This window comes from Prionailurus viverrinus, chromosome X (assembly GCF_022837055.1).
Source record: "Prionailurus viverrinus isolate Anna chromosome X, UM_Priviv_1.0, whole genome shotgun sequence".
NCBI lineage: Eukaryota > Metazoa > Chordata > Mammalia > Carnivora > Felidae > Prionailurus > Prionailurus viverrinus.
Genome location: NC_062579.1, coordinates 11,348,850 through 11,376,669, shown reverse-complemented (window position 1 = coordinate 11,376,669; position 27,820 = coordinate 11,348,850). Strand labels below are relative to the sequence as shown.

The 27,820-nt window shown below is 37.9% G+C and overlaps 1 protein-coding gene across 5 annotated transcripts in view; it reads left to right on the top strand.

Annotated features, from left to right (window-relative positions):
* SCML2 (Scm polycomb group protein like 2) overlaps positions 1 to 26,584 on the top strand; it is a 102,952-nt gene extending 76,368 nt beyond the window's left edge. For 4 of the 5 annotated variants that reach the window (XM_047844670.1, XM_047844673.1, XM_047844669.1 and 1 more), the window contains 8 exons: positions 3,181 to 3,389; positions 8,681 to 8,801; positions 11,214 to 11,417; positions 12,388 to 12,570; positions 19,063 to 19,176; positions 20,032 to 20,283; positions 23,670 to 23,821; positions 24,901 to 26,584. In XM_047844670.1, the coding sequence (XP_047700626.1) occupies positions 3,181 to 3,389; positions 8,681 to 8,801; positions 11,214 to 11,417; positions 12,388 to 12,570; positions 19,063 to 19,176; positions 20,032 to 20,283; positions 23,670 to 23,821; positions 24,901 to 25,029 (1,364 nt within the window). In that variant the 3' untranslated portion in view covers positions 25,030 to 26,584. The remainder of the gene's footprint in view (positions 1 to 3,180; positions 3,390 to 8,680; positions 8,802 to 11,213; positions 11,418 to 12,387; positions 12,571 to 19,062; positions 19,177 to 20,031; positions 20,284 to 23,669; positions 23,822 to 24,900) is intronic. The other variant, XM_047844674.1, reaches the window with a different exon arrangement.
* The last annotated feature ends 1,236 nt before the right edge of the window (positions 26,585 to 27,820 follow it).

The window sequence follows — 27,820 nt, the reverse complement described above, 5'->3', positions numbered from 1 at the left end:
GGGCTTGAACTCAGGAGCTGTGAGATCATAACCCGAGCCAAAACCAAGAGTTGATCGCTTAACTGACTGAGCCACCCAGGCACCCCTTATTTGAGGCTTTGTAAAATGAGTTTTTTATTGCTGAAGATAAGGAAATACACATTTAAAAGACTCTCGGGGCACCCAGGTGGCTCAGTCAGTTAAGCGTCCATCTTTGGCTCGGGTTATGATCTCACAGTTGGTGTCAGCACAGAGCCTGCTTCAGATCCTCTATCCCCTTCTCTCTGTCCCTCCCCATGTTGTGCACATGTTCTCCCTCAAAAAAATAAAACATTAAAAAAATAAGTAAAAATAATAAAAGACACTTAGCATGCTAATGGGAAGGGAAAGTTACTCTTATATGACAAGAACAGTCCTTGGGTGTTCCAAAAGGCTAATTTCAGGGGAAAAACAGACTCTGGCTGTTATCAAATGTTTAGTTTCTCAAGCAGGGTTTCGCTTCTGGAATGGCATGGGTGGCTTCCTCTGGTACAGGTTGGGAGAAGAGAGAGGAGAAATGGGGCAGAATCTGAAACACCAGTCAAGGGAGCTGGTGCTTTGGTATGGGATGGCAGCAGGAGTGAATGAAGGAAGATCAGGGGGTTTCCCCTTTGCTCTTGCTGCCGCCCACGACCAGTTTGTGGCAATGTGAGCTCGTTCTATGAGTCAGGGAGCAAAATTCCAGATAGAGGCATTGGGTGCCTCAAGTGAGCTTTTGTGACTATCAGGCCTCAAGGTTGGATAGTGATAGTGTAAGTGTAGCCATCTCTATTGCTATGTCTATGTTTTTCAAAGTTGAGGCTTATATTGTTTCTTTGGGTTTATAGTTAGCAGTATGAAGGATTTTTTTTAATGTTTATTTTTGAGAGAGAGAGAGAGAGAGAGAGAGAGAGTGGAGGGAGGGGCAGAGAGAGAGGGAGACACAGAATCCAAAGCAGGCTCCAGGCTCTGAGCTGTCAGCACAGAGCCTGATGTGGGGCCTGAACCCACAGGCTGTGAGACCATGACCTGAGCCGGAGTCGGACACTTAACTGACTGAGCCACCCAGGTACCCCATAAGTTTTTCTTTTTAATGTTTTATTTATTTTTGAGAAAGCACGTGAGTGGAGGAGGGACAGAGAGGGTAGGGGGGGACAGATCTGAAGCGGACTCTGTGCTGACAGCAGCGAGCTCGATGAAGGGCTTGAACTCATGGAAGATCATGACGTGAGCCGAAGTTGGACGCTCAACTAACTGAGCCCCCTGGGCACCCCTTGAAAGATTTTAGTATAAATGATAGTTTAGTTGTACATGCAGTTTTAAGAATAAGGAAGATGACTTGGAAAGAATTGCTAAATTTGAAAAAGGTTCCAAAGTCAAATGTTTCCAATGACAGATGTTTTCTTTTTGACTTAGTTTTGGTTTTTCCAGACCATATCTTGCTTTTCTGTTTTTGGCTGTTCAGAATTTGACTTTGTTTATTACTTGCCTCAAATTCAAGGTATCTGTTTTTACAGTAATTTCTGCTCTTCTTGTCATATGGCTGTGTAATACACTATTCAGTTTATTTGAGGAGAAGGAAATCATGTATCATTGATCTACTTGAGATACGAATTTTATGGATACACAACTACACTCACAGGATACACAAACTGTATGACTGGGGCCATATCTATTTCTTCTGAATCTCCTAAATTGCCTAGACTGGTAAAAAGTATACACTAAGTATTGAGTAAATAAATGGTGGATGGAAAATCTGGAGAACACTAAGCAACCATACCTCTTCAGTCTTTTTAGATCAAAAGCAAGATACATATTAATTCAAATCTCTGATCCATTTTAGTTTCTGTTCCAGTCAGCCATGTGTAAGCTAAACTTGCTCATGTGGAACAGTAGCTGGAAATAGGGGGTTGCTGTTCATTTCTAAGTGTATTTCTTCTTCTGTGGTAATTATGTGTGCAGCTGTCTTCACAATTCAGAGAAGGCAAGCACTATCTTTCAATAATAAAGTGTCTTCATGGGTCAGCAGAAATGTATATTTAATGAGTACTATTTAGAAATAAATATTAAACAAGGTTAAATTCCCAGGCATGAAAAGTTTTACCAGTGTGTTTTTGTCTGTACTTACTTGTTAATGTTTTCTCTTTGTAAGTATGCCTCCACACCTGTTTTTGTTTTTTTTTTTTAATTTTTTTTTTCAACATTTATTTATTTTTGGGACAGAGAGAGACAGAGCATGAACGGGGGAGGGGCAGAGAGAGAGGGAGACACAGAATCGGAAGCAGGCTCCAGGCTCTGAGCCATCAACCCAGAGCCTGACGCGGGGCTCGAACTCACGGACCGCGAGATCGTGACCTGGCTGAAGTCAGACGCTTAACCGACTGCGCCACCCAGGCGCCCCACCACACCTGTTTTTTTTAAGAAAACCTAAGACTCCTTAGAGAGCACCTCCTGACTCTCTAGTAAAATAGCACGTAGGAATTCACAAAGTTGTCTTTTGCCCCCCACCATTCCCTTTTTTTTTAAAACTTGTGCACTTTGACTCAGGGGAGTGAATTTAATAGCCTTTTTTTGTTTGAGGGCAGAAAGCAAGGTAGCATATTAGAAAAAGCATGCACTTAGGAGACCAAACTCTCTTAGCCAAATGGGTGATCTTGGCTGAGTTACCTCACCTCGCAGAGCCGAAGTTTCCTCATGTATAAAGTGGGGAAATGGTACCGACCTCAGGAATTTTGGGTGGATTAAATGGGATAATGCATATTGAAGTGCCTAGCCTGTAATGGGTAGCCAGTAAATATTGGCATCTCTCTCCTTTCTTCTGTTCCCCTTGTTCCAGGCTTCCAGGCCTCCTCTTGACCTTATTTACTTCCTCTGATGGTTTCCCAAAATTTACTAATTTTTTCTGCATTTCCACAATTCACTAACTTCTCATCTCCTGGACATTTTTCTTACCTGAAGTTCTCTGTTATATCTGAAGATAAGCTGAAGAACCAGTACATTTGGTTAGGTATTCATATAAAAATTTTATTAAAGATGGTTAGTATACCTTTCTATATTGTACATACTTTTTTCAAAAAGGTTTTTGTTCACTTTGTGGCTACTATGAACACACGGTTTTAGGACTATATATAGTTGGTGTGTGTGTGTTAATTTTATTTTTGTGCTGTGCTTTTCCCCCCTCAGTGCCCATTACAAAGAGTATAGCAAAAACACAGTCATCTCTTCCCAAAGCGGCCCCACATTCAATGCCGTCTCCACAGAAAACTGCTATAATATTACCAACGCAGCAGATCAGGAAATCAAGTCGGATTAAACCACCTCTACATACTTCAGCCCCCAAGAAGGGAAATTCTGCTAAAAATACCACACCAAGGAAGAAAGCCCCAAAAAAGGTTAGTTGTATCTCTTCCTGATTTGTTGTACTCTGGTTATTTATTATAACATACAGTTTAGGATCATACTAACAGTATGATGAGGCCTTTTAGGAATATACTGTACAAAGAGTATACATAAGGCTTTTTAAAGCCCACATAGCCATCAAGATTGGTATTTGTTTTTGAGTGTTTATTTATTTTGAGAGAGATACTAATGTGTGTGCGCATGTGGGAAGGGCAGAGAGGAAGGGAGGGAGAATCCCAAGCAGGCTCCACAGTGTCAGCACAGAGCCCACTTGTGGGGCCCGGATCCCATGAACCATGAGACCATGAACTGAACCAAAGTCAAGAGTTGGCTGCTCAACCACCTGAGCCACCCAGGTGCCCCTGGTATTTCTTTTCTTGGGTAAACTTAAAACATTGAATAATGTTTGACTTTTTCAGAACCACATTGAAAATACTGTGTGGGTATATTTACGTTCAGGCCAGTTTATTTAAAACTCAGTATACTTTAAATTTTTTTTTTAACATTTATTCATTTTTGAGAGACAAAAGACAGAATGCGAGCAGGGGAGGAGCAGAGAGAGAAGGAGACACACAATCTGAAGTAGGCTCCAGGCTCTGAGCTGTCAGCACAGAGCCTGTTGCCGGGCTTGAGCTTTCTGACTGTGAGATCATGACCTGAGCTGAAGTCGGATGCTTAACCAACTGAGCCATCCAGGTGCCCCAAAACTCAGTATACTTTAAAAGTGAGGTGAATTTTACTATACATAAATTATACCTCAATAAAGCAGATGGAAGGTGGAATCAGAATGATGCATTCAATGATGGTAGAGTCACATACCACCTAAGTGATTCCTGCAAAGAAAACAACTTTAAAACCTGGAAATAATAGGAAAAAAAACTAGCTACTTGAAGATACTGGACAGTGAATGGAAGCAGACACACTGTGGTTCAGGAGAGTACACACAGGAGATAGGAGTGTTACACAAAATTCTATATCCAGCAAAAATATTCTTCAGGAGTGAAGGTGAACTAAAGATATTTTTAGATAAAAACATCCTTAGAGGGGCGCCTGGGTGGCTCAGTCGGTTAAGCGTCCGACTTTGGCTCAGGTCACGATCTCGCGCTCTGTGAGTTCGAGCCCCGCGTCGGGCTCTGGGCTGATGGCTCGGAGCCTGGAGCCTGTTTCCGATTCTGTGTCTCCCTCTCTCTCTGCCCCTTCCCCGTTCATGCTCTGTCTCTCTCTGTCCCAAAAATAAATAAAGGTTAAAAAAAATTAAAAAAAAAAAACAAAACATCCTTAGAGAATTCATCACTGGCAGACAAGCACTATAAGAAATGCTGAAGGAAATTTATCTCTGAGTGAATGCAAATGACTTTGTGTTTTGCTTTTTTCCTCTTAATTTCTCTCTGTCTCTTTCTTTTAATGTTTTATGTTACTTTTGAGAGAAAGAGAGAGAGAGAGATACAGAGTGCGAGCAGGAGAGGGGCAGAAGGAGAGGGAGACACAGAATCTGAAGCAGTCTCTAGGCACTGAGCTGTCAGCACAGAGCCCAATGCAGGGCTCAAACTCATGAATGGTGAGATCATGACCTGAGCCAAAGTCGGATGCTTAACCAAGTGAGCCACCCAGGTGCCCCCCTCTTAATTTCTTTATAATAATGTGACTAAAGCAATAATCATAATATGGTCTTACGGGGTAATGTAATACATATAGCATGATAGAATACATCATTATATAACATCAATACATAACATGAGGTAATACATGTAATACTTAGTATAAAGGCTTTGAGTGGAGGATACAGATTTATATCATTGCAAGGTTTCAACATTTTATGTTAAGTAGTACAATGTTAACTATGTAGATTATACATTATAATCCCCAGGGCATATTGTAAAAATACAAATGCAGAGAAGTATAGCTAAAAAGCCAATAGGGGAACTAAAATGAAATTCTAAGGAATATTCAAGTAACTAAAAAAAAAAAAAAAAAAGAGGGATAGAGGAATAAAACACAAAGGAGACAAATAGAAAAGAAATAATAAAGGGTATACTAAGACCCAAACATATTAATAATTATTTTAAAAGTTAGTGGACTCGGGGCACCTGGGTGGCTCACTTGGCTAAGCATCTTATTCATGATCTCTGTTTCCTGAGTTTGCTACACTGTCAGTGCAGAGTCTGCTGGAGGCTCTCTTTCTGTGCCCCTGCCCCAACACATGTGCACTGGCTCTTTCTCTCTCTCTCTCACAAATAAACTTAAAAAAAAAAAGTGGAGTAAACTTTCCATTTAAAAGACAGATTATAAAAATGGATTTTAAAAAGACCCAAATGTATCTGGTCTACAAGTGATACACTTTTAATATAAAAACATAGAATCTTCCTAGATGGATTAGAACTAAAATAGCAGTATTACTTAAACATTTCTGAGTTTAGCCATCTGAATATATATATATATATATATATGTATGTGTATATATATATATGTATGTATGTATACATATGTATATAACATTTGTTTTGTTTTATCTAATGTTTGTTTGCAGTATGGAGCAAAATGACAATACCATTTTGATTTTAAAATTCTTAAATTGGGGTGTCTGGGTAGCTCAAGTCACTTGAGTGTCTGACTCTTAATTTCCACTCAGGTCATGATCTCATGGTTTGTGAGTTCGAGACTTGCATCAAGCTCTTGCTTACAGTGTGGAGCCTGCTTGGGATTCTCTCTCCCTCTCTCTCTGCCTGCCTCTCTCTCTCTCTGTCTCAAAATAAATAAAAACTTTAAAATAAAATGCTTAAAATAATACTGGTATTTTTATTTCAAAAAGCATTCAGAATTTTTAAATAAAAATTAAAAGTCAATAAATGTGAATATATTTCAGATATAAAATCATCAACATTGAAAAAATCAAATAAGCAGGTTATTCTAATGTAAATCATTAGCAGATTAAATTTTTAAAATTCAAAATAAATTGCATAGGGGTGCCTGGGTGGCTCAGTCGGTTAAGCGTCTGACTTCGGCTCAGGTCATTGATCTCATAGTTTGTGAGTTCGAGCCCCGCGTCTGGCTCTGTGCTGGCAGCTTGGAGCCTGGAGCCTGCTTTGGATTCTGTGTCTCCCTCTCTCTGTGCCCCTCCCCCACTCACACTCTGTCTCTCTCTCTCTCTCTCTCTCTCTCAAAAATAAACATTAAAAAGAATTTTTTTAAAATGCATAAAATTAAGGAAAGTTACAATATTTAAAGGGAAATAATTTTTTTTTAATTAAGTAGGTTCCACACCCAACATAGGGCACAAACTCAGGACCCCAAGATCAAGAGTCACATGACTGTCAGCCAGGCACCCCCAGAAATAATATTTTAAATGCTTTTTAAAAATTAAAATTATTAAGGGTGTCATTGATGCATATTTTTAATGTGTATTTTCCAGCTGTTGAAAAAAGTCTTTGTGATTAGTTGGTATAATGATGAAGATAAAACTACATGAAGTTTCTCTTTATGCCTTTATTTTCAAGTAATTTTAGTTCTAATTTGACAATTTTGAAAAGGTGTTTTTGAAAATACTGTTTATAAGATGGTGGGGTCAGGTGAGGGATAGATTGATAGATTTTATAATTTTTTTTGATAATCTATTTTTTGTTTCAAAGGAAGAATTTTATTAAAAAAATTTTTTTAAGCTTATTTATTTATTTTGAGATAGAGAGAGGGAGGGAGTGCTATCACCTGGGCAGGGGAGAGGGGGAGAGACAATCCCAAGCAGCCTCTGCACTGTCAGCACAGAGCCTGACACAGGACTTAATCTAACGAACCATGAGATCATTACCTGAGCCGAAGTCAAGAGTGTCCACACTTAACTGATTGAGCCACCCAGATGGCCCTCAGAGGAAGAATTTTAATTCACTATCTTCTCTGTCTTTATTATTTCATCATGAAAAGATGAAGATTCTCATGTGGTTACCTATATCTCTGTTTCAGTACTGTCATGCCATAGTTTAATTATTTAGGAAACCTTTGAACTAGAGTATGAATTATTCTTTACTTTGTCCACTCTCCACACATACCCCCTCTTTAAGGATTCTAGTGGTATAGAAGCACATTTTTCAAATAAATGTACCTTTATTCAATATAAATAGCTAATGCAAGCATACTATATCTTGGTATGTCTTAAGACATAGGATTCAGATTTCAGATTTTTAAAATATTGTAAGAACAATAATATATCAACACAGTAATTATAGTTCAGTACTTAAAAATAATATGATTTACTGGAATACAGAGAACCCCAATGACAGTCATTAATTTAAACAAATAAGGAAAATCCAACAATATTGAATGTTATCCTATTTTATCCTCCTTTATCCCTGCTTTTAAAATATCCTCTATTAGGGGCACCTGGGTGGCTCAGTTAGTTAAGCATCTGACTTCAGCTCAGGTCAGATCTCTTGGTTCCTGAGTCGGAGCCCCATGTTGGGCTCTGTGCTGACAGCTTGGAGCCTGGAGCCTGCTTCAGATTCTGTGTCTCCTTCTCTCTCTGCCCCTCCCCCACCTGTGCTCTGTCTCTCTCTGTCTCTCAAAAATAAACATTAAAAAATAAAAGTATCCTCTATTATTACCTTTTCTAGGTATAAGAGCTCCTTCTCTGACATTGGAGAGTCATGTTTGAAGGTAGCTCCAAGAAAACTCCAAGAGTTGATACATAATAAACAAAATGCGAGTGATATTTAACAATGTCCAGAAGGCGTTTGGTTTTTACCAAATATAATAGACATAATTTTATATGGACTTTAGCAAGCCACTTATAATTTTTAAAAAATTATCACATATAATATGGAGAAATGCAGGCTAGATACAGTAAAAACCAGATAAGTGACTGCTTTGTAAAGATAAACTCTGTCCTCTGCTTTGTTGAGGTCCCCTACCCCATTTGATGTATTGCTGGATTAGATTTACAGGCTTTTCTTTAGTGGTGTGAAAAAAATAGTTGTACAGGGAACCTCAGAAAATAAAACAAGTTTTATAGAGTGAACTATTTTGGCTAAGGCGTGACCAGTTGGAGGAGGGATAACCCTGAGAATTCCAGCCTGTTGGTCTCTTCCTCTCCTACTTGACCAGCTCATGGGCCCTTCTGAGAGCACAGTTTGGAAAGTACTGTAGCTTGTGACACACACAGGGGTTTCCAACCCCAAGGGCTTCAGACAGCTGATCATTTGTGAACCAGTGAGGCTGATAATTTTTTGACCTCTGTCTTTAGGAATTTTTAAAAATGTGTAATGTATACTTGTGCTCTTTTTTTTGTTTTTTACAGGAAAAATATATTCCTGTTTTGTGTTCTACATCTTCAGCTTCTATAAATTCCCTGATCAGAGATCGTCGTGCTTATAATAGGGATGCCACTCCTGGAACATCTAAAATAGTGATGTCTACAGGTAAATTAGTATTTTTTAGAGAGTATAAAATTACTAATCTTTTACTCTGTGTTATTTTAGTGTCTTTGAAGTCTGAGGACTAAAATAAGAGGAGAACAAGATGCTGATAATCACATTTTTGAAGCATTTTTCATATTAAAGTATTTTTAAATTCTGGTTATTCATTTTGATGTTAAGGAAAAACTGTTTACACAAATCAGTTGAAAATTCAGTACTCTTAAAGTATTTTATCCATCTTAGTAAGATTTACAAAATTTACATCGTTGTCAGATCTGTTTTTGTCTTCCCTTATTTCATGATGTCTTTTTGTCTTGTGTGTAATTTTAAAGCTACCTCAAATCTTTTTAAAATGCCTTTTAAGGGGCGCCTTGGGTGGCTCAGTGGGTTAAGCGGCCGACTTCGGCTCAGGTCATGATCTCGCGGTCCGTGAGTTCGAGCCCCACGTCGGGCTCTGTGCTGACAGCTCAGAGCCTGGAGCCTGTTTCAGATTCTGTGTCTTCCTCTCTCTGACCCTCCCCTGTTCATGCTCTGCCTCTCTCTGTCTCAAAAATAAATAAACATTAAAAAAAATAAAATGCCTTTTAAAATCTTGACAGATCCTTGCCTGTCAAGGGGCATGATGACTTTAAGTTATTCTCTGTTATGTGAAGAGTATGAAATGACACAGACCTAGATTGAACAATCCCCCTTTTGTCATCTCTTGTACGTTTTCTTGTTCCCTTCCTTTTTTTAAAAGCATGTACTATTGCTTTTTCTCCTAGATCTTTATCTCCCTTATACTTTTCTGTTCTGTTGATTTTTCTCCCAGTTTTACTTTCCTCACTAAAAAGAGATTACTTTTTGAAGTAGAAAAGATCACCTAAAGATTATTGTAACATACTCAGTTTATTATTTCCGATTTTTAGGCCATTAGCAGGAAAGACTAAATGAGTATAATGCAAAGGAGATAAAACATTGAAATCTTTGTTTAGCTTCACTTGTGTTCAGTAGGGTTTTGTCCATGGCTTAAGATTTTTTAATGTTTATTTATTTTTGAGAGAGAGAGTGCGCATGTGCGCACGGGTGGGGGAGGGGCAGAGAGAGAGGGAGAGAGGGAGGCACAGAATCCGAAGTAGGCTCCAGGCTCTGAGTGACAGCAGAGAGCCCGACATGGGGCTTGAACTCCCCAACTGTGAGATCATGACCTGAGCTGAAGTCAGGACGCTTAACCAACTGAGCCACTGAGGTGCCCCACCATGGGTTAAGTTTTTAATAGCTGTTTCATTTCTGTGATAAGAGTCCATCCTTCCTCTGGCTGTTGCCACAAAGTTGAATTATCATATATTTCAAAATAGTGAAAGTGAGATTAATGGGTTTTTATTGTACTGAATATAGACTATATATAAAATTGGGCAGTATAAATTAAATGATGAATGAAAATAATGTGCTTCTTGATTTAGGGGGACAGTATATTTTGTGTTTGGTAATAATACAACCTCATATTGTTACATTGTATGTTGATTTAGATTTATTGATTCCCAGGGAAGAACTGTTATGGAAACGTGACATTTGCATGATTATAGATGATTTGTTTCTCATTCATATGCTTGGAGCGCCTGGGTGGCTCAGTAGGTTAAGCCTCCGACTTTTGATTTTGGCTCAGGTCATGATCTCACAGTCTGTGAGATCAAGCCCTGTGTTGGGCTTTGTGCAGACAGAACGGAGTCTGCTTGGGATTCTGTCTCTCCCCCTCTGCCCCACCTCCACTCGTACTCTGTTTCTCTCTCAAAATAAATAAATAAACATTTAAAAAATATAAATCATAAGCTTTTATTATACTAAGGAAAGCATTTAATTTTGGATTTTCTTCAGTGAACCTTGGCATATATATAAAGACCATTTTTTTTTTCCTTAAGTTAATGAAAAAAATTGCTCTAGGTCATTAGAACTTACTGTGTGGCATGTATCTTAAATTATTTGGGTTACTTTAGAAAATATAATGAAGGTGTGGTGTTGGTGATTTAAAATAACCAGTCTAAGAAGGAGTTGTGACCAATTTTGAAAGAAAATTCTTACACTGTGTGTACAGTTGAAAGATGAAAATATTTATCTTCATACCATTTTATGTGATGTGGAAATGTGTAAAGAATTATTTTATGATGCTACTAAACTTGGATAGTTTTTATTATAAGTTTAGGCAGAATTCTAGAAAATTGAATAAGCATTTGGATTATTTCTTTCTAGATTGAATATCTTTATACAAATGTGAAAAGACGTTTACATATGTATTTTTAGGTAGCAGAAATGGTCATTGATACTAACTATATTTGGGTTCTCTTTGAAGTGTGGTTAGTGGGATATAGTAATTACGTAGTGTTTATGTTGCTTTTAACCAGTCTGTTTGTTATTTTTGTATACACCTGTTTCCTCAAGTCTGTGTCTATGTAAACAAACATGGAAACTCTGGTCCTCACCTGGATCAGAAGAAAATCCAGCAACTGCCTGACCACTTTGGTCCAGGCCCAGTGAATGTGGTGCTCCGGAGGACTGTGCAGGCCTGTGTGGATTGTGCCTTTCAAAGCAAGACTGTTTTTGGATTTCTTAAGCCAGATCATCGTGGAGGAGAAGTGATAACTGGTATGCTCATCTAATCCTTTACTCAGCTTTTCTTCCAGATTTGATTTTAGGTTTTGAGAAGGCAAAGATTTTATAATATACAGGTTATTTTATAATACTTATAGTCTATGAGCTATTTATAATATTGGCATGCTTATATTGATATAATAGAATATTTATATAATTATATGTCTATAGACTTTTAACTCTGGTTTGAAAAGTTTAACTTTATGTTCAAAATAGACAAGTAATGTCAGAGTCATACTGTAAATTGAGGTAAAAGTTTTTTTTATATGCTATATTAAGTTCACTATAGACAAAATAACTTGGTTGATAATATATTTAAATTTTTTTTTTTCAACATTTATTTATTTTTGGGACAGAGAGAGACAGAGCATGAACGGGGGAGGGGCAGAGAGAGAGGGAGACACAGAATCGGAAACAGGCTCCAGGCTCTGAGCCATCAAGCCATCAGCCCAGAGCCCGACGCGGGGCTCGAACTCACGGACCGCGAGATCGTGACCTGGCTGAAGTCGGACGCTTAACCGACTGCGCCACCCAGGCGCCCCGGTTGATAATATATTTTAATGTTTTTAGAAAACAGACTGATCTATAAGAGGCTCTAAATGAAAATGTGATTAAGAAAGCTTAGGAGATAAGATACAGCTGGCTTTCATGATTGTCTGATCAGATACTATATTTATACCCACAGAATGCTTGGAATAGCAGGAAGTGTTATTATACATCATTGGGTTGCTGCTGCTGCTGCTGTTGTTGTTTGCCTTATGAATATTTTTAAATGAGAATGCTTTTACCAATACAGGCTCTTATGTTTTAATGAGAGGAACTTTATAATTTAAGATTATTCTTTTGTAAATTACAAAAACCACAAATTACATTTATAATACATTCCCTAAATTGATGGCTTTTTTTCGTTGTTGTAGTTTTCATCTTTCTATGATGTAACTGACATCTCTTTTCCCCCCGATAGCCTCCTTTGATGGGGAGACTCATTCTGTCCAGCTCCCTCCAGTGAATAGTGCATCATTTGCCCTTCGCTTTCTTGAGACCTTGTGCCACAGCCTGCAGTGTGATAACCTTTTGAGTAGCCAGCCCTTTAGCTCTTACAGAGGTAATACTCAGAGTCCTACAGAGCTTGATAAAAGTGTACCAGGTGAGAGAAAATGTAAAATTTTATACTGTGCTTCTATATTTCTATTACATTTTATAATTAACTTGAGAATCTTGTATCATTCAGGTTTTCCTTGTGTCCTCCTCAAAGTAGCCACAATGAACTAGACATATATAATATATAGTTGTTTTTGTTCATTCGAAACAAGAAAATAAATTCTTATATTCATAATGAACTTGAGAATCAAAACCTGAAAAGTATCCCATGGTTTGATTTGCGTTTCCCTAATGGCTGAGGTTGTTTGCATCTTTTCATGTGCTTACTGGCGATTTGTGATCTTTGGAGAAATGTCTACTTAAATCCTTTGTCTATTTTTAATTGGGTTCCTTGTTTTTTTATTGCACAGAAATAAAATATATTTGTTCCTGGTATATATCATATTGTAGTTGTTATATATAAAGAGTCTTTATATATTCTGGATATAAGTTCCTATCAGAAATACGCTTTGCACATATTTTCTTCCATTCTGTAGATTGTCCTTTCACTTTCTTGATGGTGTCCTTTGAAGCACAAAACTTTGTAATTTCAACGAAGTCCATTTTATCTATTTTTTCTTTTGTTTCTTGTACTTTTGGTGTCATGACTAAGAAAATACTCCTTAGTAAAAGTTCACAAAGATTTACCTCTGTATTTTCTCCTAAGAATTTTATAGATTTAGCTGTGTATTTAGATTATTGATCTATTTTGAATTAATTTTTCTATATATAGTGAGGTAGAGGGTCCAATTTCATGCTTTCACATTTGGATATCTAGTTGTCCCAGCACCATTTGTTAAAAGACTACTCTTTCCCTATTGACTTGTCTTTGCACCCTTGTCAAAATGTATGGATTTATTTCTGGACTTTGTATTTTATTGATCTGTATGTCAATCCTCATGGCAGTACCACACTATCTTGGTTACCATAGCTTTTTGTAGTAAGTTTTGAGATTGGGAAGTATGTGTTTTCCAACTTTGTTCTCCTTTTTCAAAATCGTTTGGGCAAGTCTGGGTTTCCTTATGAATTTTAAGATCAGCTTGTCAATTTCTGCAAAGAAGCCAGCTGGAATTTTAATAGAGAGTGTGTTGAATCTGTAGATCATTTTAGGGATTATTGCCCTGTAATAATACTGAGTCTCCTAGTTCATGAACATGGGATGTCTATTTATTTAGGTCTCACTTAATTTATTTCAACAGTATTTTGTAGTTTTCAGAAAGGACATCTGGCACTTCTTTTGATAAATTCATCCTGAAACATTTTATTCTTCTTAACATTATTGTAAGTGGAATTATTTCCTTAATTTTGGGATTGTTCATTGCAAGTGTATAGAGATACAATTGATTTTTTTATTATTAATCTTGTATTCTGTGGTCTTGCTGAATTTATTTGTTCTCATTGGAGTTTTTGTATGTGTGAATTTCTTAGGATATTCTTAAAGTGTATTTTGTCTGATATTAGTATAGCCACTCCAGTTTTAAGTACTATTTGTATGGTATATTTTTTCTCAGTCTTTTTCTATGAACTTATTTGTGTATTTGAATTTAAAGTCTGTCTTTTGTATTTAAGTATGTAATTGGAACATTTCTTTTAATCCATTCTGCTAATCTGATTTTTTTTTTTTACTGGAGTATTTTCTTATGCACAGTTAATATAATTACTAGTAAGGTAGGATTTATTTATTTTTTATTCATTCATTCATAAGGTAGGATTTACATCTACAATTTTGTTACTTGTTTTCTGTATATCTTAGGTTTCTTTTGGTCTTTTCTTCCATTACTTTCTTTTTATTGTTTGTTTGAAATAGATGGTTTTTTGTATACCATCTTAATTCCCTTGTTCCTTTTACTAAATTTATTGAGTTCTTTTTTTTTTTTCTTTTCTGTCCAGGAGTTATCTTCTTAGTAGTTGCCTTGGGGATCACAATTAACATCTTAATTTAAAACAGTCTAGTTTGGATTAATACCAACTTAATTTTATTTTATTTTATTTTATTTTTAATTTTTTTTTCAACGTTTTTATTTATTTTTGGGACAGAGAGAGACAGAGCATGAACGGGGGAGGGGCAGAGAGAGAGAGGGAGACACAGAATCGGAAACAGGCTCCGAGCCATCAGCCCAGAGCCTGACGTGGGGCTCTAACTCACGGACCGCGAGATCGTGACCTGGCTGAAGTCGGACGCTTAACCGACTGCGCCACCCAGGCGCCCCCCAACTTAATTTTAATATTATGCAAAAACTTTGCTCCACTACAGCTCTATTTCCTGCCCCCTTCTTTGTTCTTTTATTGCCAAATTATATTTTATACATTATAAGCCCCCAAATACAATTTTTTAATTGTTGTTTTTTCATTTTTTTTATTACCATGTTTTTTATTTTTTAAAGTAAGCTCTCTGCCCAATGTGGGGCTTGAGCTAATGACCCTGTGATCAAGAGTTGCATGCTCTACTTTCTGAGCTAGCCAGGTGCCCCTAGTTGTTTTTTTAAAGGAAGAAGGAGAAGAAAAGAGTTACAAACACAAATAAATTTACTGGTACTCTTTGTTTTTTTATGTGGATTTGAATTGCTGTTGAATGTCATTTCATAAGCTGTTTAAGTGAGGAATCTTCTCACTTGTGAGCTGTTTAAAAACGTGAGGAATTTCTTATTTCTCCTTCATTTTTTAAAGGTTAGTTTTGCTGGATGTCGAATTCTTAGTTGACTGTCTTTTTGTCAATTTGAATGTCATCCCACTTCCTGGTAGCCTCTGTAGTTCCTGATGAAAAGGCAGTTGTTAATCTTATCAAGGATCTCTTTTACATGAAGACTTGCTTTTCTCTTGCTGATTTCAAGATTCTCTTTGTTTTTTGCTTTTGATTAGTTGGTCTGTTTTTTTTTTTTTGTTTTTTTTTTTTTTTTTTTTTATGAAATTTATTGACAAATTGGTTTCCATACAACACCCAGTGCTCATCCCAAAAGGTGCCCTCCTCAATACCCATCACCCACCCTCTCCTCCCTCCCACCCCCCATCAACCCTCAGTTTGTTCTCAGTTTTTAAGTCTCTTATGCTTTGGCTCTCTCCCATTCTAACCTCTTTTTTTTTTTTTTTTTTCCTTCCCCTCCCCCATGGGTTCCTGTGAAGTTTCTCAGGATCCACATAAGAGTGAAACCATATGGTATCTGTCTTTCTCTGTATGGCTTATTTCACTTAGCATCACACTCTCCAGTTCCATCCACGTTGCTACGAAAGGCCATATTTCATTTTTTCTCATTGCCACGTAATATTCCATTGTGTATATAAACCACAATTTCTTTATCCATTCATCAGTTGATGGACATGGTCTGTTTTTTTTTACGTGTGGATATCTTTGAATTTTTCCTGGTTGGAGGTTGTTGAGGTTTTTGGATATTCGGGTCAATGTTTTTCATCAAATTTGGGAAACAGCCATTATTTTTTCAAATGTTCTTTCTGTCCTCTTCTCTCTGTCACCTCTCCTTCTGAAACTCTCTCATTATGTGTGTTTTGGTGTCCTTGATGGTATCCTATAGGTCTCTGGGGTCTGTTCATTTTTCCTCATTCTTTTTTCTTTCTGTTCCTTAGACTGTATAATTTCATTTGACATTTCTTTAAATCTGCTGGTTCTTTCTTGTGTTAGTTCAAAGCTGCTGTTGAGCCCATCTAGTGAATTTTTCATTTCATCTATACTACTTTTCAAGTCCTAAATTTCAATATCCTTCTTTTTTGTAATTTTTATATTGATTGTCCCTATTTGGTGAGATATTGTTCTCATATTATCCTTTAGTTCTTTGGATATTATTATTATTATTATTATTATTATTATTATTAGTTCTTTGAACATAAATAGAATTGCTGATTTAAAGTCCTTGTCTACTAAGTCCAGTATCTGGGCTTCCTCAGAGACAGTTTCCACTGACATATTTTCCCCTCTTTGTATGGGCCATACTTTTCTGTTTCTCTGCATGTCTCCTAATTTTTTAGTTGAAAACTGGGCATTTAAAAATAGGGTAAAGCAATAACTCTGAAAATCAGCTTTTCTCCCCTTCCCTAAGGTTTGTTGTTGCTGGTGCTGTTTGTTATAGTGACTTTCCTGGACTAACTTAATGACTTCCTGCGCTCATTTGTTATATGTGGTCACTGAAGTCTGCTCATTTAGCTTAGTTTTCAGCAAATGATTGGACAGGGATTTCCATAAATGCCTGCAACTGGTCTTTTCCCCGTCCTTTGCCACGTAGTTCTGTGTATGTGCTAGAATTTACCTTGAACACTCCAGGAAGCAGTTTGTAAGTCTGCTTTGTGCAGAGCCTCAAGGTTAGCAAGAAATGAAAGATTAAGACCTTCTTAGGTCTTTCCTGGACATGGATACAGCCTTGCACATGCATATGGCCTTCTAGATTCCCAGGAATATCTCCATGTTTTTCAAAGTCTCCTAATGGACATTTTATTTTCCAGGGTTTTTGGTTTGGTTTGGTTTGGTTTGGTTTTTTAAGCTTTTTGGTCAACTTCTTGTGAGCCCCAGCTGGTAATGCTGGCTCGGGCAGCTGCATTGTTAAATAATTGCTACTTTGGGGTGCTTTGTTTTGTTTTGTTTTTTTGAGGGATGTCTTGGATATAGGGCTGTTCACACAGAGTAGGCTCTGATTTAGGTCAAATAAAACAAGCCCTGAGATCAGAGCTTTTCATTGAGCTTCAAGATTGGTTAAATAGTGACAGTTCTCTGGGGATAGGGCCTTGTGGGAGCTCCAAACCCATTGTGCTGCCTCCAGTGACTACTAGGCTGCTGGTTTTCGTAGCTCCGGTAGTTGTGAACCTGTTGGTTTACAAAGCTGCTGCAAAACTGAGTGAAGGGGATGATGTTAGGGAAGCTAAAATGGCACAGAATTTACTGTTCTGACATTTAGCCATTTTTTTCTTGAACAGATGCTTTTACGATTGTTGTAAGCTTTTACTTAATGTCCAGAGTTTTTGGAAAAGGTAATTTTGCCAATGTCTTCATTATTTTTATGAAGAAATGGATTTTTGGAGATCCTTAATCAGTCATCCTGGAAGTGCCTCGAGATGATGCCTTTTAAATTACTTCGTGAATTACCTGCTTTTTTCTGGTTATCTCTGCAGGAACAATTTCATGCCTGAGGTTATTTCTACGATATCCAGAAGCAGAAATTAAGACTCATTTTTATATTTTATCAGCCTCAGATAGTAATCCATATACCAACTTCATAAATTTTTCATAAAGCATTAGAATATTACAAGTAAAAGATGAGTAAAGTTTTTCTGATCTTGCTAAGAATCTGAGGTAAACAAATATCTATAAAAAACTAAATGTTAGTATTTGACTTTTCTGTGTCCATTTAATAATGGATATGAAAAGAGTCAAAAGAGAGTCAATTAAATTCTTTTTTTTTTTTAATTTTTTTTTAACGTTTTATTTTTTTTGGGACAGAGAGAGACAGAGCATGAATGGGGGAGGGGCAGAGAGAGAGAGAGGGAGACACAGAATCGGAAACAGGCTCCAGGCTCTGAGCCATCCGCCCAGAGCCTGATGCGGGGCTCGAACTCACGGACCGCGAGATCGTGACCTGGCTGAAGTCGGCCGCTTAACCGACTGCGCCACCCAGGCACCCCGTCAATTAAATTCTTTATAAGAATTTAAATGTCCTATTTGTAGAAATATTCGTCATTCACTGAAATATGTTTTGTGTAATTTTGTAGTTCATGATTAAAAATAAAATCAAGTGGTAAGAGCTCTCTTAGACTCTTCAGTAATCAGTCAGTAACCAGATGGCTAAAGGTTGCTTATCAGGTGATCTTAAGAAGCATCCCCTGGCCCCCAGCCCTCTTGAACCAGATAAAGTTTGACTTTGGTACTTTCTTATTGTAATATTTCTTCTCACTCAAGTTCTATTATCAGACTTTTTAGATTTCTATTATACTTAATTTTTCCTTTTAGTTGAGGTTTAAATCAAGATATTGATTGATTTTTAGAGTGTAATTGATAATTTGATATGTCATTACTTTCAGGATCATGCCTTAAAGAGTAGTCCTTTAGGTAGAAATGCATTTGGCTTAATAATCTGTAGAGTATATAGTAAGGGTAGCTCTAGGCCACGATTGTTGTGTGTAAAATGGGATGTCCATTGTACCCTGTCTTCTCCTTTTCTGAATTCTTAACTTTTCTTGTTGATGAGAATAATTTTCCCAGGCCTTTTGACACGGTATAATTGATTTTCTTACTGCTTCCTGAGGTATTTAGAGAGATGTGATGACCCTAGAATAAATGATGCCTAGACATAATGCTTTTAGCTCTTGAATATGATGTCAATGAAATATATAACAGGATGGAATGAACACACATTATTCATAAACAATCAAGTAATTGATAAATTATTGATGAAGTTATAGTAGGCAGATGATTTGGAAACAAAAGTGTTATATGCTGATGATCTGACAATGCTTGAGGAATGTTAATTAGTTATAACAGACACCTTTTTTTTAAAAACAGTAAAAGAAGACCTAACAGAAAAGAAAAGCCCCAAACGGCCTTCTCAGGAACCTTTACCTTATGTTGTTCCTGTGTCACCTAAGTTCCCCAAAACAAAGGTGCATGCTTCTACAGGTAAATAGTATTTATACATCCCAGGAGTGGGAAGAAAAGTCACTGTACTACCACTTACTGTATGCTCTTGGGTGGGGGTATATATTTGCTCAAATCAGTTTAGCAATCAGGCTACTGCTTTGGCAGCTTTGTGGAGTGTTTCATTCCCTTCAGAAGCGCACAGTTGTCGTTTCTCCTTAGATAAAAAAAAAATTATAGTAACATTTTCCATTCAGCTTTGTTGCTGAAAGCTCATAAAAGAAGATTAGAAAAACCTAGTACCTTTCTCCAGTGAAATTTACTTTTTAATATTAATTTTTTTTATTTTTGAGAGACAGTAGGTGTGAGCCAGGGAGGGGCAGGGAGAGAGAATCCCAAGCAGGCTTCACGCTGTCAGCGCAGAACCTGATGTGGGGCTCAAACTCTCGAACCGTGAGATCATGACCTGAGCTGAAATCAGGAGTCGGATGCTTAACGGAGCCACCCAGGTGCCCTCCAGTGAAAGTTTTAAGTGCCCAAGTAGTAAGCAAATGTTAGAGCCAACTGTGTGGTCATATTATAACAAATAGTTGTGGAGAACTGCATTCTTAAAAATGAATGCTTTAGTGAGGTGTTGACAGCCTTGGTGGCAAGACTGGCAAGGGACAGTTGCCATGAGAAACAGGTGATGTCATGGAATCAATTTGGATGTTAAGACGGTGTCCATTACTGAGAATGCCAAGAAGGGGATGGCCATGTACTTTGTGTTTAGAGGTTTGTGGTTCAGTATAGCATGGCTTAAGTGGCCTGTTGAAGATGACAAGATCTTTTGACCTTTGAAAGTATTTAAGCTGTAAGTCTACTGAAGATAATTGCCTTTGTCTTTTTTTCTTTTAGAAGAATCATTGTCTTCTGAAGGAAATGGCATGCCCAAGGAGGAGAAGCTTCCTGAAGATTCCAAAAGCCCACCACTAAGTCCAGCAAGTTCTGTAACTCCTGACAGCAGAAATCCTGTAAGCGCTCACACTGCAGTCTCCAGGGATTTTTCTCCAAGTGTGCCAGGCCCCTCAAGTTCAGCACTGGTGGGAACTAAATCTACCAAGAGCAGTCAACATGAAGTTAAATTCCAAACGCAGAAGAAAAGTGAAGGTATATTTAAAAACAGTGATTCTCAACCAGTGTGTTCCTTTACTCCTCAAGTTTTCCATGCCCAAAAATATCCCCTGAGAGTGTATGACATTGGAGAAAGTGCCAAAATTAAGGAGTTTGAGTCCTCCCTATTTATGTCACTGTCAGGATCAGGCCAGTACAGATGGCTCTGATCCTCATGGCAGCATAGAACTGTCTTTGGGGATCTGGATCACCAACCATGTCTCTCACAGAGACTTCTTAATTCATGGTTCTTATTAATGGTTCCCTTGTAATTTATCATTTCATTGGCTACTGTCTGGACTCACAAACAAACCTCCTGTGACACTGAGGCTTGGAACGATGTACTCCCTCTCCTTTTTGATGTACTCTCTTCCTTGTCAGAAGAGACCTTTCCTGGCCCTAGCCTGTGTGTGACTCCCAGATCTGGGTTCTGGTATTCTGTTGCTGCAGCCATTTCTCCATTCTCCACACCCTCGGTTACTCCCTCAGACCCACCAGGAGTATTTAATATGTGTAAACACGGCAGCAGCATCTTGCCATTTGGAAAGAGCCAGCATAGTTTTCCATGTGCAAAGATAGCTGCCCTTTACCATTTTAAGCACTAAGAGGGTGGGGGTAGGGGTAGAGGTGGGGTGAGGTGGGTTAAGGGTGAGAATAAGTGTTCTATCCTTTTTGCCCTGGTAGGCATCTAGGTAAGGTGAGCAGTGAAGGCAGTAGGAACTGTCTGACTCAGTTGCTTTTTATCATGGATATTATCTACGGGCAACTGCACTGCATACATGCTATGACATATTTCATGTCGTCCCCTTCCATCTCCCACCCCATGTAGATTGCCTCTGCTTTCAGAGTGACGTTTGCAAGGAGTCTGACAATAGATGTTTATTCCATAAAGGGATAACATAGCTGGAATTTTAAGTATTTTCACAAAACACGAGCTTTTGAAGACGGGCCGCCTCAGTAAAAGGCTATAAGAGGTTACCTCCGATGCTGAATATCTCACTTTCAAATGTATGCCTAAGCATACCAAAGTAGCCTGTATTTGGGCTGGAGAAGGCTAGTTTCTGGTCTTTCCAGGAGTGAAAAGACTAATAGTAATAACATTACTTACTAGTAATTTTCTATTATTAATGATAGAAACCAGCATCATCTTCATCACTGTCTGCCATGTGCCAGGTGCATAATATTTTACATAGCCTTATACAGTACATCTTTACAATAATTCCTTGAGATGTATGTGCCTGTAAACATTTTTCTGTGAGAAATCTGAGAAGTCACTTGTCTAAGGTCCCCAGCTAGAAAGTGGCTGGGTCAGTCCTTGAATCCAGGTGCTCTGGCCCCAGGCCGTACACTTAACTTCTGGGCTGCTTCCATCTCCAGAGAATAGGTAAGCATTTCACTTGAAAAGTGTCTAGACATGTCATTACTATTACTTTCTTTAAGGTTTTGGAACTGTTACTTAAGGCTGAGTCCCCCCGGTTGCCGGTGATGCTTTCACAGCCCTCTGCCCTGCCCCATTATTTGAATGAAATAAATTGTTTATTTTTATTTTAGGAAAGAAGTCCAGTAACATTGTCGTGGATAAAATCAAATCACTTTCATTTTATTTGTTTCAGAAACATTTAGTGTATGTAAGACAAAGCCATTCATGAAAAAAAGCATGACTGAACTTTATTTTTCACATAGTTTATTTCATGTAATTATTGAGAATAACACTAATGTTTGCAATTATGATTGTTTTGAAGATGCAGGCCCACTTAAATTATTTTTCCATAATGGATTAAAAATAGATGATCTTACAGTTTTAACATAAAATTATAGCTTTATACCATAAATTATATCTTTGCCTATAGGTTTTCTGTTGTAATCTTTGAAACAAGTTACATGTTATTTGAGACCTAACTATACCAGATTCTGATGACGTAAACCAGAAATCCCACAAAAAAGTTAATTTAGAGGTATTGATTAGCTTTGCCAGTAACTTCTTAATCTCAAATTGAGTCTTTCTTGAGCTAAAGGAGAAGACTTTTCTGTCTAAATTGTTAAAATGCCTTAGGCATGGCATGGTCTATACACCGTCGTCATTTTCATTTGGGTTGACACAGCCCAGCGGCATTTCTTGGTAGATATGACCAACAATTTTATCTCTGACAAGTGGAAGGGAGGATGTATTTTAGTAAAGAGTTGTTGTTTCACATTGAAGTTGCAATAGTGAAAGAGAAAACAAATATGCTTTTGAGCTACACATAAAAAAAACTTACCATTGTGAGTTCTTTTATCTTCTGTTTTTCTTTGCCCTTTACCTGGGTAAATATCAAAATGCCCCTAAAATGGCTGGAGCCCAGATAGGAGAGAAAAAGTATATCTTTGGTTAATTCATACCAAAAACAAAAAAACCCAAATCTGTGTTGACGGTCCTTGTTTAAAGAAACAGATCTTCCTAGCAAATTACAAAACTCTCTTCTGTCACACATTAAACTTTAGAGAGTCAAGCCACTCTGGTTGAGTAAATGAATACTTGTCTGGACACAAAGAAATTATAGCACAACTTGGTGAACAGCACACCTAAAACTTTTTGAAGTATGAGTGTTTAATTTATTCTCTGTCTCAATTATTTCTTTTTTTTTGACCTGAAACATTCAACCAGAATATCTATTACCATGCAATTAAACTTGAGAGAGGTATTCAATATAATGTTAAAGTTACTTCTGACCTAGCCAAGCAGAAAATAATCCTCCTTTCTTCAAAATTCAGAGAAGCATTTAAGCCATAAGAGACAGGAATTTAAAAAGCAAAGTGATGCTAAAAATATCCATATTGAATACATGGGAGAGATTCAGTAAAAACTAATTTGGTTCTCAAAGATAATGGGGTTATTGAAATTCATTGATTAAAGTGAATAAATGTAAGCAATTAGAAAACCAAATCTGGAGACTTGCCATTGTATTTAGCTGGTAAGAGAAACCTAGTCTAGACATACTAAGAGGAGGGAGATTGAGAGAAATTCATCGAAATACTTAAAGAGAGTAATAGGTTAACTTAGATTAACCTAATTTAACCCAAGCAACAGATCTTTTGCTGTCTTTGCCTGTGGCCAACAAAGCCTCAGATTGCTCAGTCTGTTTTATGATTTTTGAAACTTTAGGGTAAATTCTGAAGCTGCTTTTGTTTTCGGGGGAGGTCAGATGGGGTACTCTTGGGTAGCCATCCTCAGGTCACCTCTAGCTAGACTTGCCCTGGATTCTACACTTAGAGTCCCGGGTCCTTGCTGGGGTGCTTACTAGAAGGTTCCAGGAATGAGAGACCATCTCTCCCTACCTAACATCTCTTCTTTCAGGATAATGATCAGGTCAAGTATGATTTGTCTTTTTTCCCCCCCATTGAAGCTCCAAGTTATATAGCTGTACCTGATCCCAGTGTCCTGAAACAAGGCTTCTCTAAGGACCCTTCAACCTGGTCTGTGGATGAAGTGATACAGTTTATGAAACATAAAGATCCTCAAATATCAGGCCCCCTCGCCGACCTCTTCAGGCAACATGTAATGTATCTTTTGATCCGGTTTTCCTGCCGTAATGCCTTTCAATGACCTCTGTGCAGGCCCTTCAGTTGGATGGATGCTGATTAGTGTGGATGGTGGGGGAACCCTATCAACTGATTTTTTTCCATATGTGAGAAAGCTTACTTGGCCCAAAGTTAGCTTCTTAAAAGGTAGAGGCTGGATCTGTGCTTTAAACGGGTACTCGAGTACCTAAAGTACTACAAGTCTTCAAGTTCTCCAGGGAAGATGATTCAACATGGCCACTCTCAGATGTCTTCTCCCACAAGGATCCTCCTCCCCTCTCCTCCTGCTTTGCCCCAGGACCGTGAGTAGGAGGGGGTAACCACAAGCTGTGACAGGGTATCTTCCTTGTTAATGATGCCCAATGAGTCCAGCAACTGTAAGATTAAATGCAGTTTTATTTTAAATAGGAGCTCGTTAATCCCAAATAATATGCTTCTGTGACATAAACTGGTTAACTAAGGAAATAAAGAAATTTTAGGAGGATGCCTTGTGTCTATTAAGTAATGTTTATAGTCTTTTCTGAGAAATCAGTGACCAAATATCTTACGTCCTTTTCAGTATTCTAAGAAAATCAGTAGTTTTAGCATTTAATTAGCTTCAGACAACTAACTAATTCGCTTTCAACATAAAGACAACACTGTGTATATAGCACATTTATAGTTTGCATTGATGCTGACATACTCATATTCCCAGCCTTTTTAAGAAAGTTAATGACCGTCTGAAATTTGTTTCTACAATTCATAGTTTTCTACTCTTTGTCATAGGTAGGTAGTATTGTATTCAACACACAGTACTTAAAATCAGACAGCTTGATGCTTAGGCCATTTCTGAAAGATACTGGATTAAATTTCCTTTTTCTTAAAATTTGAAGTAAACTTAAAAATTGTCAAATGATGTCTTGCTGTAGAAATTATATTTTTAATAGTTCTCAGGAAATAATGTTCAGAGAATATATATCGAGAATGTACAACTGCCCTCTATTTTACATGTTCTTATATAGAAATTACTTGACAAGGTAGGAATGCATCATTAATCGTAGTTTCCTTTCTCTATAGGAAATTGATGGGAAGGCTCTGCTACTCCTCAAGAGTGAGGTGATGATGAAGTACATGGGGCTGAAGCTGGGCCCGGCATTAAAGTTGTGTTACTACATTGAAAAACTTAAAGAAGGAAAATACAACTAAAACAAAATTGTATGTTGAGATTGGACACAATTCTCAGTTGTCCTCATAACTTGTAATTTAAAAATGTTTTTATTCTCCTAGCAGCTTTTGTTTGGTAGACAGTTCCTCTAAAAGTATGTATATCCAGAATCGCAAAACAACGTTATAGTTCACTCTACTTTAAAAACCGTTTAACGTTAGTAGTAGTATATTCAAATTGGGAGTTCTTTATGTCTTTTTCTTATTTTACAGTTGAAAATTTATCATTTTATTGCACAGTTTACAAATTTATTTCATGCTGGAAACAGAGAAACACCTTTGATTTCAGTTAATGTTTATATATAGAACCAAAACAGCTGAATCCCAAAGGGGAAAGTATCAGGGACTGACAAGTTCTCTCATAAAATCCATGAGAAGTTTTCCTTAGAAGAGAATTTAAAGATGCAACTGCAGACATTATCTTTCTCCCAATATTTTATGTCTGTTACTGCCATTTTGTTTGTGTTCTGCCAGTTTCCAGAAAGGGAAAGCCATATAAATTATTTTCCTTTTGTTATTATTTCTCTGTATGTTGTATTCATATTTAAAGAAAAAAAGCAACCTTATAAGCTTTCATAAAGTGTTCTTAATCAGTTTTTGATAAATTTTGAACAATTATAGGATACATAGAATGGTTGTTTTATGCAGGAGATATTATACTACAAGGGTGGTTTGGATGGAGTCAGGTTAATTTTTTTTCAATAATATACCTATTATTTTAAAACGTTACATATTTTCGCTAAGCGTAGACATTTAACTGGGCATTCATTCCTCACATCTCTATATGAAGACACCTGTGCCCAAATTTTTATAAGATATATATTTTATTGTCTGTGTTTATTCCTCATATGGATACTATACCATATTTATATATTATTCTATACCTGTAGGTATACGAACAAGTAAATCTCTTCTTTTTGAATTTAATATGGCACTTTGTACTGCCACAGAGGTGATGGTGAACTATTTATATAGTTAGAGGTTTTTATTCTATAAAAAATACGTGCATCATTTGCTATCACTATTACCTCTCAGCTTTGTCTTCAGGGGATAAGAAACAATCCGTAGGTTGGTTTTCACACAGGGAAGTTCTCTGTCCTATGCAATGTTTCTAGTGAATTTGCTTAGCTCTGAGCCATTTATTCTGCTACATTTTGGAAGATATTTGATTCTGACTTCTCATTTTGGGCTTTATTTTTAAAGTTAGAACTTTAAAGGGGAAATGGTGCTATATGTTTATTGTAATTACTTTGTACAACTTTGGTGTAATGTTTATAAGCTATGAGAATCTGTGCTAAAAGTCTTAGCCATTTGTTGTAAATGCCAATAAAATATACACCAGGGGCATGAATGTACATTTTCTTTCTCAGAAAACCAAATGTACTTTATATAAGAATGCAACTATTTAAAGGGTGATTTTATCTATGTTATTCCTTTTGTGTTATAAGACAGAATTCTAATTTAAACCTGGTTTTTCTTCAAATTGTTTGTGTGAAGATGCCGGTGCCCGGTTGAACAGTCCTCAGGTGTATTTGTATGAATACTATGTTTTACAGTTTTCAGATTTAAAAATTTAATAAAGTTTAAAAAACACAATAATTAATGTCAGAGCCTCAGACTTGAGTTTATTCGCTTTCACGGCGTGACATTAATGCACGTACTTATTAGAGTTGATGAAGAGGCACTCTAGTAAGTTCGTGGGTTTCTGTGTCCAAATACTTGAGTTTTAACACTTGCCCTCTTCTACATTTAAGCGGATCCCTCGCAGGGGGGCCTGATCTCTCGTAGGGCCTTAAACAGGACCCCAGGGGAGCAGTGTGACGTGACCTCGGGGAGCTTCACACATCTGTCCTCAAAACCTGTTGCCCGCCGTGGTATTGCTTGATGATGGGAACGAACGTGCCAGAAAACGCCAGTGCCCCCGCGCATCTCGTCTGCCCTGAGTTCCACGTCTGGCTGGCAATTCTGGCTGCTCCTCTGCCACCGGGAGCCCGAAGCCGTTCTGCCTTTGTGCGTCCAGTTCTCCCAGCTTACGGGTGGCCAAGCCTGAGAGGCTGGGGCCTGGGCTCGAGTCGCCTTCGGCGTCTGACCCCTTGTCCCCCGCCCCTGCACCAGGAGCTACTGCTCCATGCCTTTGAACCCAGAAGCTCCTACCGCTGCAACAGCGGGCCTTGTAGTTCATTGGGGACGACGGGGCCCTCCCTCGCGGAGGCTCCGGGGCTGAGGCGCGAGTGCCCGGAATGGGGGGGGGCGGGGGTACCTCTTCGCTGAGAACCTCTCGTTCTGCACTGTGTGCTTTGTAACCTCTTAGTCCAGAGAATATCACGCCACGTGAGGCTCTTGTGAAGCGTCGGGGCTTTTAAAACCGATCTTTCCCCCGGTTTTGCCTCTCGGCGCATCCTTCCGGCAAATTCCGCAAGCTGAGCTCGGCGGCCCTCTGCGCGCGTGGAGCATTTGCTTTCGTCTTTGCACGATTGCTAATCGTTGCAACGTCTTAAGATGTGCATTCCAGAGGAGGACTTGCCACCCTTAAACCCAGGCCCCCTCTGTAGGCATGAAAAAGCCATGCCCTTCTGTAATGTTAGAGATTGGGAACTCAACGTTATAACTAGCTAGGCACGATGTAGTCGGGAGGCAAGATACCGCGTTTTCAAGCTACGTCTGGGATTATATTCCCAGTCGGCCGAGTAACTGAAATAGGTGTGAAATTCTGGGGCTGTTCGCACAGTGAGGTGCTGGGACTGGCTTCTATTTAGAAGTCCTCTGAGGTCGA